We start from the raw sequence: 15,112 nt of genomic DNA, 5'->3' as shown, positions 1-15,112 counted from the left end.
ATTCATGCTATACTAGCAATGTATTGTTTAGAAGTGTTGTATTAGATTATATTAACCACTTATCTAAAACATGTCTTATTAAATATTGTATTAAAATTATTTTGCATTCTTAAATTGTATCAACTGCACTATTATTACCAGTATTAATATTATTGATAGAATTAACTTTGTATGAATGCTCTGTATTAATTTATTAAATTGTCATGAATACTTTGTATTAGCTATATTAATTGTAATAACCATATTAATTTAATTTATTAGTGTTAATTACATTGAGCTATATTAATGATATTAGTTGTATCCAAAATATTAATTGAATTAGCCATGTTAAAGTTGTATTAGCAGCAGATCACATTATTGATCATTTCATACCTGCTGTTGTCCCTTTCCTCTTTACCCGTATGCTCTTTTCCTCTTTTGTTTTTCCCTGTGCTTTCCCAAGGGAGATCGCAGCTTATTTAAACCCCCCAACCTTTGCGATCTTTTGGGAGAGACACACACGTGACCCTTACTCATGCATTTTGACAATGTATCGGTCAAATTCATAAGGACATCAGCAACGATTAGTAAATGAAGTGATTAAAGAAAAGTCCAATTCCCCTTTCTCCATCGGGTTTCATTTACATTCATTATAAAGTGATTTTACTATTTTATCAAACAATGATTATAAAGTGATGTTAATATTTATAATTTATCAAACAATAATTATGATGTTAAACAAAAATAAAACAAGATATTAATTAATAGTATATGAAAATTATAACATGTTACAACAAATAAGAATATTACAGTGAGTAACCCCATTCAAGGATTATTGATGTGTTGAAAACTTGTGGAGGAATTTCCAATTTCAGTCGGTTTGGTGTGTGGTGTGTAGTTTTGAGGTTTTTGTTGTGATTTTGATTGTTTCATGAGTGATCTACAAAATTTGAGAGTTATTTGCTTTAGCAAATCTGATCGTTGCATTATTGGAGGCTTTTAGTGGGCCATTCCATTCTAATTTTTGGCCATACCATTTCTGATACTAGCTATTCAAGCATAAAGGTTATTGATTTTGTATTGGCTACTATTCAAGTTCATTTTTTGGCCAACTAGTTCAACTTCAGGCCATATAGTTTGGAATAATGTTTGGGACTATCGTTTGAGGGGATCATACATGTGTGTGTCTTCACTGAAGCTGGGTAATACTATTATCTCCTATTAATTGCTTTCAGCTTGTCAAACAGTCCTTAGTGAATTGTCATACAACTAACTGTTGTGCATGTTCATTTGCCGCAAGCTTGCCACTTCCATCTGTTCATCTATTTGACTCAATTTAATTGGTTATGTTGCTTCTACACTATGATCCGGTATTTTTTATTTGTTTTCAGCTTTGCCACTTATTATTACCAAGGTCTCATACCATAGATTAAAAACTCTCCAATTACTCGTAGGACTCACAAGTAATAGTGAGTCAAAATTGGCATCCAGTGACTCAAAGAAAAGCTCAGCCACAAGTTATTGCAAAAACATATCACCAATTCCTGGCAAAAAAATCACAAGAACCCATCAAAAAATCACAAGTTAGGGTTTGAATCATCTAGATAAAACTAATAAAATGTGGCATAATTTCATCATTTAAACTTCATATTTTTTAAATGCTGCGATTATGAGCTGTTTTTGCGATCAAATTTAGGACAAAATTTGAATTCCAATTTGTTCGAATCAATTTAGGGCATGATTTAAGAATTTTCCCTTTTTGATTTTTCAACTACATACTACATAGACTCCAACTCCTGTTTCAAGCTTCAAAATTCCTGCAAGTTATAAATAGGCATCTAAGTCTCATCCCAAATCACTTCCGAATCTCAAAAATTGCAGTTACTTGCGTTGCAAAAAAACAAGGTGATATAAGTATGACAATGGCACCACCATCAGTACCTGCCACTGTACCACTATCATCCCCAAATCTACGCCCTTGATACCCCCATCCCTAAGACCCATCAACTAGTTTCACCAATGATACTCACCTCAATATAGATAGATCACAAATTCATATTCACAATGAAAAGAAATACATAGATGATTAATGTTTTACTTGCTATATGTCTTTTCCTGGGCTTTATTTCAATTTTCCAATTGTTGAAAAAAAAATGGCATCTACAAGTATGAGACCTGGCAAGTCTAAAGACTTGTTTTTGGTCAATGATATCTCTAATTTTAATATGCATATGAAGAACATCAGTATTATCTGTTTTCGAAAAGAAAAAAACGTATGTTTTAATGTTTGATAAATTTGCTGATTTTTTCCCTAATATTTAGCCAACTCCTGAATTTTTAAACATTTTGGGTCAGACATGTTATTGCCAAGTCCAAGTTGTTAAACTATGGATCATACTGATATATATAGATATAGATATATATATATATAAAGAACCTCATATATATTAGATAGAAATCAAAGTGTACATATTCGACTATGCCAATACTGGAAGCTATTAGTCCAACCCTAGGCAAAATAGAGAGAAGGATACATATTAGAATTCATTTGGAACAAATCAAAATCTAGAATCTTTCTCAGATCCTCTTGAAGCTTGGTTGGCAACCAATGATAGGGAGAACTACGACAAATGAGGTTGTGGTTGTCAAGAGCCCAATTAGCTAGCCCATCCACTAGTATATTGCGTTCTCTATGAGCATGACTCAATTGAACCTCCTGGAACCTATCTTGCAAGCTTTGAATCTTCTCCAACTCTCTTGCTATTTGCCAATTTTGGCTATGTAATCCCTCTTGCTATTTGCCAATTTTGGCTATGTAATCCCTAAGGATCAAATAGCAAGCTAATGATTACCTTTGAATCAGATTCAATATGGAGCTTTTACCACCCAATTTTCAGAGTCTCTTGCATCCCTTTATAAATGGCATTGATCTCTCCTAAAATTATTAGTGATATGTCCCAATTTTTCAGCAAAGAAGACAGCTAGACATTTATCTCAATATCTACCAATACCTCCCATATTGACTTGTTCTGGATTGCCCCTTAAAGCGCCATCCTTATTCAACTTACCATACCCTAAAGGAAGAGCTATCCAAGGTCTCTCCAGCTTATATTTCTTTTTCAGTTGAAAAGAAAGCATTGTTGAAGTTTCGGGTTGCAAAGAGAGTTGTTTACATAAATTCTCCCATTTCGGAGTAAGAATTTGAGGTAGACAAATCTTATGCTCAATAGATTCAGCTACATTCATTTTGATCTTCTCCCAAACATAATTAATATCTCTGATATCTTGTTAGAAAACTCTGCTATTTCTCTCCTTCCAAATGGTTCCAAAGCATAAGGGCAATGACAAACCACAACGCAGGGAAGAAATTGTGACCTTGAGGCAGATTGTTCTACCATGCTTGAATCAACTGTTCAAAGACTGAATGCTGACCCATGGAAGATTGAATAGTTTAAATACAGACTTCCATAAGGGAACCACCCCAGGACAGTGAAAAAAAGAATGTGTAATGGTTTCCTCATTGTCCAAACATAAAACATAGCGAAAGGGGCCATAAAAGTCGCATTTCATTAGCCTATCCCTAGTTAAGACTCTTCCCTTTAGCACCGACCACACAAAGTAACTCGCCTTGAGCCAAATAGAAGGCTAACATGAGTTTGAAGACATTCTTCAACGAGTGGCAAGTGTTCTTGCTTAGAGCTACATGGTCTGAATATATTGTATATTCACCTATTAGAGTTGTTTCCCCAAGCAAGGGAATCAAACCTTGAGGAAGTTTAAAGAGGACGACCCAAGAGAATTGTATCAATCTGAGACTATTGTGCTTGCCCCACGTTGATTGGCTATTCCAAAGAGGGAATCCAACTTTGCGCAATCTCCCAATGATGAGTAGTGTGTGACAAGTGAACAATGTTGATCTATCCTATTTCATGCAAATCATCCATGGTAGTCTTCAATTTTGGGAACTAAGTAATGATAGGTGGATGTCCATCCCAAGAATCAATCCAGAAGTTGGCACTCTGACCATTATGGGCAATCCAAAATAAGTGCTATTTTATTAGAGCTTCCCCCACTTTTAAACTGCAAGAATGGGTGATCCCTTTGAGGGAAGAGACAACCTAATGATAATCTTCAAGGTGTTATTCTATAAATGCTTAGCTTGAATATTAGCAACCCAAAATTTAGAAGGGACTATAAGCATTCTCCAATAAAGTTTAGATGCCAAAGCTTTATTGTGCTTGGTGGACGATTTACAACCTAAGCCACCTTCCTACTTAGGTTGACAAAGAGCTTCCCATTTAACATGGGACCACTTTCTTTTTCTTGCAAACCACTCCACATGAATTTTTGGCAAAGGGAATCCAATTGTTTCAAGTTTCAACTTGGAATATTTAGGATAGAGGAAAGATATATAGGCAAGGGTTGAAGGACTGCCTTAACCAATGTCATTGGTTCCCTCAATGAAAGCCATTTGTTAGTCCACTACTACAATTTCATCCCTACTTTGTTGATAAACCAATTCTAAGCTTTAAGTTGTTTAGCTGCAAGAGGGATCCCTAGATATTGAAGCAAAAGAGATCCTCTTTCAAATTGGAAGATGTTGAGAATTTGATCCTCCAATCTACTAGAGAAGTGAAAGAAAATGATGCTAGATTTGACATGATTAACCAACAGACTAGTAGCTTTAGAAAAAAATTGAAGAAGTTACTACAATTGTTGGGCTTCCAAGCAAGTAGCTTTACCTATGGGCATAGAATCATTCACAAACTAATGATGGGTACGAGGACGAGCTCCTTTGGCCAATCTAAAACCAATGAATTTTTTTGACAAGCCTTAGTTGCCAATCTACCAAGGCACTTTGCCAAGATGATGAAAAGAAAGGGGGACAAAGGATCACCTTGATGAATCCCCTTAGAAGCCAAGAAAAGCTATGGGAGAGTACCATTAACCAAGACTCAAAAGGAAATTGAAGACAAACAGGCTCTAACCCATGCAATCCAATCCTCAAAGAAACCAAACTGAGCAAAAAATTGACAAATCCAACCAAATAAACATAGAAGAAGATTTTTGCATATCCATGGAGTGTAGGGCCTCTTAGGCTACCACAATCTCATCATGAATTTGATGACCTAAGACAGAACCACCTTGTTTTAGAGAAACAATCTTGTGAAGAAGAGGTTTCAGCCTACCTGCTATAACTTTGGTGACTATTTTTTACAAAACATTGCATAAAGTTATAGGTCTAAAACTTTAAATGTCCTCCACTTCAATAGCTTTTGGAATAAGAGCTATAAAGGTTTTCTTGATTTGTTTTAGCGTTGTTTTTTGCTATCCTTACCTCTTCTACCACTTTAACGAACTTCCCTTTAATAATATCCCAAAATGTTTGATAGAATTCAATCAGAAATTCATCTGGTCCTGGAGTTTTACCTTTCTTCATATTGAACACCACTACCTACAAATCACTTTTTGTAACTGGACTGTTTAATTGCTAGGCAATTTGCTGCATACCTTCTAGAGAGTATTCCTTCTTCCCATCTTGCATAGTAAGAGTGTTGATGTAGATATGAACTCGTCTAGGCAGAAAAGATTTGTGAAAGAAAGCTGAACTTTTATCACCTTCTTTTAACCACTAAATTCTAGATTTTTGCCTCCACATAATTTCTTCTCTACTTTCACACTCCTAAAGAGCAGCTTTCAAAAGAAGAAGAAAACTGTCAATACATCTGGAAGTTCTATGATTCTAATTAAGCTCTTCCAGCCGTTCAAGGAATACTGATTAAGATATATTTTCAGAAGAGTGCCAGCAATAATTAATTAGAATTTGTAAGTGATTCAACATCAATGCCTTATTATTTTGTTATGTAATTTTTCACGGGGTTCATTGCCAGAAATATTTATCGTATTGTATTTGATTTTGGTACTGTCAGTTTGGAAGGTTATGCCACCACGACAATAGCATATGAATACCATTTTCGGCTGTTACATGCATTGTACAGTTGCGCAACTTGGCATCAAGAAGTTAGTAAGCATCCCAATCATCGTAAGCTCTCACCTCGCCCAACTTGAGATCTTGGTGATCAATAAGTGACAGGCTTTCATGCATTTTCATTATAAAATTGTAAAAATAAAAAATAAAAAGTTCAAGACATTACATAGCTAGCATGAAATTCCTCTGTATGTCTAAAACATATTCCCCGTGCTCCAAGCTCTGAGCTGGGCTATGAGAGCACCTTGAAATTTCTTGAGGAGAGGCAAAAAGATAAGAAGCTCAAATTTCTATTTGAGAAGATAAACACTAGCAACAAGCAGTCTTCTGATAAACCATGCTTTACTCCTATTTGGAGAATTCCCTAGGGTGCTAGAAGACAATAATCTCTATGTACATGGCCCCTATGTTTTTTGACCCCACCCCCCACCAAAAACATTTCAGGGGTACAGGGACAGGTAGGAAACCTCCCCCCACCATCCCCTAAACTCAAAAAAATAGGAATAATCCCTAGTACAACAACAAAAAGAAATCAGAAATGCCAAAAGCCATTCCCAAAATGTCTCAAGGACACCTAGACATCCCCTAACCATGCCAAGGACGGCTACAACCCAACATTCCAAAAATCATAATAATTAAACAATTTTGGTATAAAAAGTTTTGATTCCTTCATGAACCCTGAACCTGAACCTGCAGTTTATACTCTTGATGACCTGTTAAAGAAAAAGGAAAGCCACCTTTTTATTATTTTCTCTTAAATAAAGAGCAAGTACCTGCTAAGTTGGTTGTAAGGAAAGAAGATCAACCAAACAGATAGAAGTCACCTTAAAAGCACAAGTAGAGCTGCTACCAATGCACATGTTTTACTACTATGTTTTAACCTTTCCATATGAATATTCTTGATGCAGTTAAATCTCACAAAATGTGGAAGATATACACGTAGAAAATAGAAAATGAAAAATGTAAATTGTTCTAACAAGGTGGTTGCCTAGGTAGACCCAGAAGTTATCTAGTTATATAAACTGGTAAAAATATAAATGAATATATATGTACATTGCACGTTGATAATGAAAGCAATGATTTTCTGTTAATTTGTGTGTTGATCCACCTTGACAATGAAAGCAATGAAATTTTGTTAACTAGTGTGTTTACTTGTCACTCTCGCCTGAGTTCTCAATTTAGCTTTATTGTTATGTAAAAAGGTTCTATAGTGTATAGATGAATACCTTATCATATGAATATTTGAAATTTCCCCTATTTTTTAACAGTTATCCTCTACAAAGTGTCCTCCCAAAAAACATGTCCCCCTATCCCCATCTCAAAAGCTTAGTGCAACAAAGAATCTCGTTCGCCTTGTGAAGAGGCTTTGAAACTAAAGGATCAACATTCCTTTGTTGAGACCCACCATTAGAACATGAATTTTTTGTCCCATTGATTGGAGTATTCTTGTGGTTTCTAAGTGTAGTCCATTCTCCTTTTTTTGAGGTGTATCACTTGTCGGTTTAGGACCAAGCTTGGCTCTTCATGTTACCAAGGGACAATATTTGATTTTGTGTTCAAAGGACCTGCACCTATAACAAGTGTTTAGTAGTTTACGATAAATAAGCTTCCATGGAGTTTCCTAACAGAGGGACAAGGGTACACATTTTAGGTACAGGGGGCATCAAGGGTTTAAGTTTGGAAATGGTGACCAAGGGGGTGGCGCAAATACATATGGGACTTGAAAATTAGTTATAAAAAGATTTATAAGGAACAAGAATTAAAAATGAAGCTTTGGCATACCCAGTAAACTACTACTACTAGTTAGTAAATAGGTTGCATTGTACATTAATAATGAAAATGTTGAATTCAAAGTTTTCATTATAATTATATTCAAATTTTCATAATGATAATATTACAATGTTCAATATACAAATGAGTCAATGACTAATGGCCTAATGCTTCTAATCATCCCCAAAGTTCTTGCCAAACTCCCCATCACTAGAACTGTTGGACTCCACAAGTTCAAGCATCATCATCAACCTATGTTGGCTCCTCTAGCTCTACATCTCATCAAGCTGCTAGACTCTCCTTGTGTGTAAGTATGGTTGTTGTCAATGATATGCAAAGCACTATGTACAACCACAAGCTTCTATGTCTTCTTGCTGATCTCATTTTCCCTCTCCTAATACTCTCTCTCTCTCTTGCAATTTTCTCACTCTTGGCTTGATGCCTCTACTTCCAGTTTCTAGCTTCATTCAATCAGCTTCTGTTGTGATTTGGAATGAAGCAGAAATGTCTTCTCTAAGTTTTTGTGAGGCCTTGGGGGTGTGGGTGGGGTCCATTAGCCATTAGGGTTAGGGCTACAAGCACTAGAATCAAGATTTTTTTTTAATTTAAAAAAAAAAACTTTTTAAGTGATTTTCTACAAGGAGCGCTTGTGTGTTTTGTTTTTTATTTGAGGGACACCTGGGAGTACCCTAGACATCCCCATTTGGAAGTGATGCCCCAAAAACATCCCCTCTCAAACAATAACATCCCAAAGACATTTCAAAGGCGATGGTGGTCGTGGCAATGGAGGGATGATGGGAGAACATTCCTGTCCCAAAGGGCAAGGGAGGGGGGCACCACATCCCTGTTGAACAATGTAAATAACTCTCTAACTTATTCAGCTCAACATAGATATCATTACCTAAAGAGGCAGCAATATGGTTTATGAAAGGCCAACAAGGAAAGGATAAACCAAGAAACTCAACCCAAACTAGGACCCAAAGAGCTTCTTCCTAAAACCATAAAGTCTCAGATCCAACGGATGAAACCAACAAAGAGCTATGCACATTCCAAGGACACCATCTAGCTAAACCTCATGAGGACACAAGCTTTGTTATCCTTCATGTTCAAACCAGCAAAACCAGCATCAGCTAGTAGATTGCTCAGATTTAAAGCCATTTAAAAGAACAGAAAAAGAACACAATAAACTTGGAGTAACTATATGAAATCCCGATTAGACAATTAGTATAACATACACAAACCACTAACAATACTAGAACCATGCAAGCCAAGCCAAGGTCAAAAGAATAGTAGAGCAATCCCAATATCATCCACCATCATAATTTGCCTTTGGTGTCTTTCAATACCACTACACTCAAGAGAGCCTAGTGGGAAGTAAAATATCATAAAAAAGAAGCTATTCTTTCTCCAAAGTCTCTTGTATGCTTAACTAGATCTATTCTTTCCTTGAAAAAGAGCCTGAAAATACTAACAAAAAGGGCAATATTGAACAATCTTTTAATTTGAATTTTATGGGAGACGCTAAAAGCCAAAAGCCCCTTTTAGGAAAAGGGATGGCTAGTGGATGGGAAATGCTTCCAAAAAGGGCCATATTAAACACGACAACTTTAATGTTTCCTTCACGCACCTCCCGAAAACCCTCAACCCCATTCATCCCGTAAGGAACAACACATCTTTCATAGAAGGATCCCAGTATAACACTACTAATTCTTTCATATGTTTCACTTTAAACATGATATTGCCTTCAATCCAAGAAAATTGTTTTACATGAGAATGTAACAAACATGTGTTTAATCCAAAAAAAATGTTTTACTTCAGAATGTAACAAATGTGACTTTTAAAAAGCTATTGAAGAAACTTCCATGAACAGGATGACTATGGCAAGCAGGAAAAAAGCGAAACTGAAGATAAGTTCTTTTTAAGTGTATCACTGTATGGTACATACAAGAGAAGGCATGAAACAACCAAAAAGTTAGGCCTGAAATTTCTTTAATTTTCCTCCAAAGAGTAAAAGATAATACTTATAACATGATAAACTTTTTTTTTTAAATGACAGGAGCAACTGCTAATAATAAACATTAAACAGCAAGACACAGAGATTTCATAAAATAGCTACCAGACAGCATTATCAAAATCAGCATTAACTGGAAAAATTGCAATACATTATCTTAACAGATGCCTGAAGAAACATTCCGAGTAGAAAGTGAGGAGTATGAAAGACAAAACTAGAACCAGACAGAGGAAGGCTGATGATCCAATACTGGAACTGGTTTTATCAAATTAAGGTATATAAGTAAATTAATAAGGAGAAAACTATATCATATAGAAATGTAGTCAACATATATTGTGGGTATGAGGATAGGGATACAGTCAACACTCCAATAATGGAGTTTCATAGTAACTACGGATAATACTAAAGGTTCCTCATCTCACATAAAACATTCATTTGGAAGCCACAAGGTCACGTCAGCCATGCACAGATTTATTCCAGGTTATTTGATAGTGCTCATTTGTTGTTCATAAACATGATAAGGGTATTGAAAGAACCAAACAGACTGGCATATACCTCTTTGGCTACAGGGTATGCAAGATTACCACAGTAGACGACCAATTATACCTGGAAGCAAGCAACACTAACATCAATCAAAAGCTGTACCACGGTCCTTTCAACTGAGATAGTCAGTCACATTCCATACCTGTATTATGCCTTTAACGCGCCATACCCCATTTCTAAAAACTACTATATGTGAATCATCTGGATGGAGCGATTTTAATTCTTTGCGGACTTCTTCCTCGGCTGCATTATGCTCTGTTGACAATCTCTCTGCTGTAATAGATTTTTTAGATCTTGCACTTCCCAGAACAGCTCTTGAATCCCCAAGGTTTGCCACATAAAGCATATTTCTTGATATAACTCCTACAAGACAACAAGACCCTGCAGAAGCAAGCTGAGGTTGTGCTTCCCAGGATCTTGAAACAAAATGTAAAAACTCTTCTTCAATGGCACTGAAGGCCATACGTAGTACCTCTGCAGACATTTTTCCTTGGTCCGAGACAAATTCTGGAAATTAAGAAACTATATTATCACCATACACCAAATAAATTTGAACAGCATATAAAATAAATAAAATTGTCAAACATCTTGTAATTTTTGGGAGGAAAATATCTTGTTAGTCAGGCAATTATTATTCTTGAAACAACAAATCCATTTCAGATAACCATAAGCCTATCAAACAATAATTTTATTTAGAGAGTCTGGTTAGGATCCAAGAATTTATATTATCAGCAGACATAAAAAAGCTAAACAGCAATTAAAAAATTAAATTTGTCAAATATAATATTAGCTTTGGAAGCATAATTCTTCTGTTATTCAGGCCACTGGGATCCCTAAAACCACAAATCAATTTCAGATGCTATAATTCTGTCCACCTATATATTTGTTTATATATTCTGGTAAGAATTCTCCCAAGCCCAGATGAATTAAACAGGCAGATAAAAGGAACCTAACATCATTTAGAAACCAAAATAACTCTGCCTGTTATCTGACAGGATTCTAGAAACATTAGTGTCTAAATCTTTTCTCTAGTGAAATAGTACAGACTGGGCTGCATCCATGAAGACGAAATGCTTTCATTCTCATAGACCATGCATTGTTTGCAGCCAGAATTTTTGCAATCTAGATTGATGGATGTTTTCTTTTCAACTTCAGTCATACATAATCAATCAAATATGCAACCTTGCAATCAATGGCTACTACTTTCCCAGAAAACAACAAAGAAAAGAAATTATTATAACAAAGGTTAAGCATGTAATTTGGACAAAAACAAGATCAATCTCTATGCACCTTAAGCTTGATGGCAAATCATAAGGACCCATGCACAAACATCAGGAATCCCACCCTTAAGCATCATCAAAACTATTAATTTTGCATATTTACAGAAAAGATCCCTACCAAAGTTCAGCGGGCTTTTGCTTTGAGCATTTATTGTTGATGACATATGTAGAGAGCACTTCATTACGGAGCAGAATAAACTATGGTACCTCTTCTTGATTGAATAAGACAAAGATCTACGATGCCCAGTAGTGCAGTTATTGATTTGCAAAATTCTTCTTTCTGTCAAATAAGCCAATTTTTCATAATAAAAACAAAACTCAGTAATGCTCCCAAAGTTTGCTCTTGACCAAGTCCATTGAGCTGTGGCCCAGCATTAAAGTTATTAGAATGATAATTCTGAAACTGTTGTACTCTTTTAAGTCTCAACTCGTTTCATACTATTAATCAGGCAGGGAAATACAAACTAAGTACTCAGGCTGACTGATTCACACCAGATAATGAAACCTAAATGATGTCATTCTAGCCAACAAAATCAAATCCCATAATTGAGAAATTGAAATTCCAAGCAATAGACTACTCAAGGATTCAGCTAGACAATGCTAGAGTAGTAATCACAAAATCTGAATGAGGCTACAACTTCCATCTCTCTATCTCATTACCAGAAACCCAAGGATCCCACAGCAATCCAGAGCCAAATGTTCCCCATTTAAATCCACATTGCATCTTAAAGTCTGTATCCTTTATGTAATGAACTGAAGTGAGATTAGGTCATACATTGTCCACGATTAGATGGTGAGAGGTGACCAGAGGTTTAGCATTCCCAGGTGGAGGTTTGACTTTAGATGGCTGGGAGAGAAATTCAGCTTCAATGGGCATATGGTTCTGCCAAGGATTCAGAAGCAGGATCAAGCATCTCAAGATGAAAGTAAGTTAGAATTTTCAAATCAGTTTGGGTAGAAAAATGAAGGTTGTGAACCAGTCTCATCTCTTGCGATCTCTCCACAGAAGGAGAGAAATGATCTGGATTGCAGAAAAGATTCAGCTTGGGATGGACGACTTGGGTATTCAAAAACTCCCAAGCAGGCTCAGGCCCCCTGAATGGTTGAAAAAGGTAGTGTTGTGACATTTTCACACATTGCCCCATCGCAAATGGGGACCCCTACTTTTTTCTGCTTTCTAGGTTAGTTTTTTAGTCTTTTAGCTATTAGCTTTTCATTTGAAGTGTAGTTGGTCAAGAGACAATCAAGTCAAGTCTCTCCAGCGAGGTCAGTCAGTTTTCAAGGTTTAAGAAGTGAATGGCTCACATCTTTGCTCGCTCTAATGGAAATTAAATGAGAAAATTTGGCAAGGCATGGAAAACAAGCTAGTCGTTCTAGGCTAGAAACATTGTCGTTCTAGGCTAGAAACCTTGTCGTTCTAGGCTAGAACCGTTTTGTCCTTTGACTTAAGCATTATACAATTGCATGATCAAGCCGTTCTAGGCCAGAAAACTATTTGTTCTAGGCTAGAAAGCTACCCGTTCTTTGCTAGAACACCTTGTCCTTTGACCAAGGACGTTTCATCCTTTGACTGTGATGATCTATGAGTAGAGCAATCTCTCCTGGTAAGCCAAGTTCACCTTGAGATGAAGAAAGAAGATATCACCTCGAACTCCAAAACATTGCAAATCATTTGATGAAGCACGATGAACAAGGAGTTGATGGCATGCCTAATTTGTGCAAGCTGTGCATGTGAATTGGTGGGCTTATTTGTGCAATGCAAGTGTGTTGGCACCACCTTAAGTTAAACTTCCAACACTATGTTGTCCGTACAAGGCACATTCAATGTGAGTTTTAAAACAAAGATGATTTCAAATAATAAATGCAAGGCGAAAGGAAAGCATTTAAAATTGGTGACTTCAATTTAATTCGATCAATGCAAGTCATTTAATCTGATATAGCTGATTGATCTCATTTAATTCAAATTTTAAAGTTCTAGACACATGTTGTGGATGATGATTACAATGCATGCCGATTGCATTTACAAATGGTTGCAAAGCTATTTCATTCAATGATTTAAATTGCAACACTCTAAGTCCTTTATTGAAATCAATTACAACACATTTAATGAATGATATTTTGCCTTTATGAATCAGTTGAGAAGTATTTAATGTGAGAGGCAAAATAAAATGAATTTGTTTTCAAGATACCACGATTTTGAATGAGGTGCTTTCATTTACAAACTAAAATTGATAGCTACGTGTTGTGACGTATTCACACATCACCCCATTACAAATGGGAACCCCTGCTTTTTGCTTTCTAGGGTTTGTTTTCTAGCTCTTTTAGGGTTTTGTCTGTTAGCCTTTGCAGGATGAGTGTTGTCGAGGGGATCGTTGGATTGCAGGCTTTGCTTGAGCCAGGGTGAGTCCACAGGGCCCCAGAATTAGGGTTTCTTTGAGAGTCTTCCTTAGGGCTTGGTTTTGCTCTTGTTACTAATTGTGTCTTGCTTGGTGAGTGAGTATCATTCTTGAAGGTCCGAGCTAGGTCAAGTTGGTGAGTGATAAAGTCTGGAATGTCATCCTAATCTTTAAATGTCCTGAAATTTGGCTAAGTTTGGAATGTCCTGATCCTGAAATTTGACTAAGTCTGGAAAATTGAAGAATCCTCCAAAAACTAGATTTTGCAATATAACTCCTGGAGGTCCGAAACCACTCTCAAACATCCTGGAAGTATATATGGAATATAACTTAAAGTATAAGACTTATACTTAAATGTTATATTCCATAAAATAATCCTGACGAAGAAGCGAATTTGAATTTTCGCTCCTGACCCTTCCAAAGGGTCCAGAGCGAAAATTCACCAAAGACTCAAGATCTCGCCTAAGTCAAAGAGTGGTCGAGCAAGTTTGCAAGGATATGGAAGGAAATGGATCTAGGATCGAGTCTAAGACAAAGTCAAGTCAGTTTGAAGGTGAATTGAGCCTAGAATAGAAATTTCGCTCCTGACCCTTCCAAAGGGTCCAGAGCGAAATTCTTGAAAACACTCATTTTCCCCTTTGCTAAAGTCAAGACCAAGATGGAGATGAAAGGAGAGTAGTCTATGTTTGCCTCCCAAAGAAAATTAGAGTTGAAAAAAGCAAGAATCAAGGTCAAATCATGATTTTCGCTCCTGACCCTTCCAAAGGGTCCAGAGCGAAAATCCTTGTAGCTCTTATTCCTTCTTTGTTTTGGCTAGGTGTTGGCGTGATGTAGGATAAATTGGTATGTTCTTGCCTTGGGAGGGAGTTGGACGCTTTGAAAGATGAAGATTTTAGCCAAAAAGTGAATTTCGCTCCTGACCCTTCCAAAGGGTCCAGAGCGAAATTCATCTTAAACCTTTTTTGCTCCATTGTTTTGGCTTGAAACCTTGCTCCTTTGATGGAAAACGATCTATATTTGCCTCCGTGAGAAAACTAAAGTTTAAAAAATGAACAATCAAGCCCAAATGGTGAATTTCGCTCCTGACCCTTCCAAAGGGTCCAGAGGGAAAATCCTCCTAAGGCTCATTTCCTCCCTAGTTTGA

At 36.4% G+C, this 15,112-nt stretch overlaps 1 protein-coding gene across 1 annotated transcript in view; it reads right to left on the bottom strand.

Moving 5' to 3' along the window:
- The window catches only part of LOC131077971 (probable protein phosphatase 2C 78), an 85,901-nt gene that overhangs the window by 27,110 nt on the left and 43,679 nt on the right, over positions 1-15,112 (bottom strand). The window contains exon 2 of the mRNA XM_058015582.2: positions 10,435-10,799. Coding sequence (XP_057871565.2) covers positions 10,435-10,799 — 365 coding nt within the window. The remainder of the gene's footprint in view (positions 1-10,434; positions 10,800-15,112) is intronic.

Source organism: Cryptomeria japonica, chromosome 5 (assembly GCF_030272615.1).
Source record: "Cryptomeria japonica chromosome 5, Sugi_1.0, whole genome shotgun sequence".
In the NCBI taxonomy this organism is placed as follows: Eukaryota; Viridiplantae; Streptophyta; class Pinopsida; order Cupressales; family Cupressaceae; genus Cryptomeria; species Cryptomeria japonica.
The sequence above is the reverse complement of the archived record's forward strand: the minus strand, read 5'-3'. Positions and strand labels throughout refer to the sequence as shown.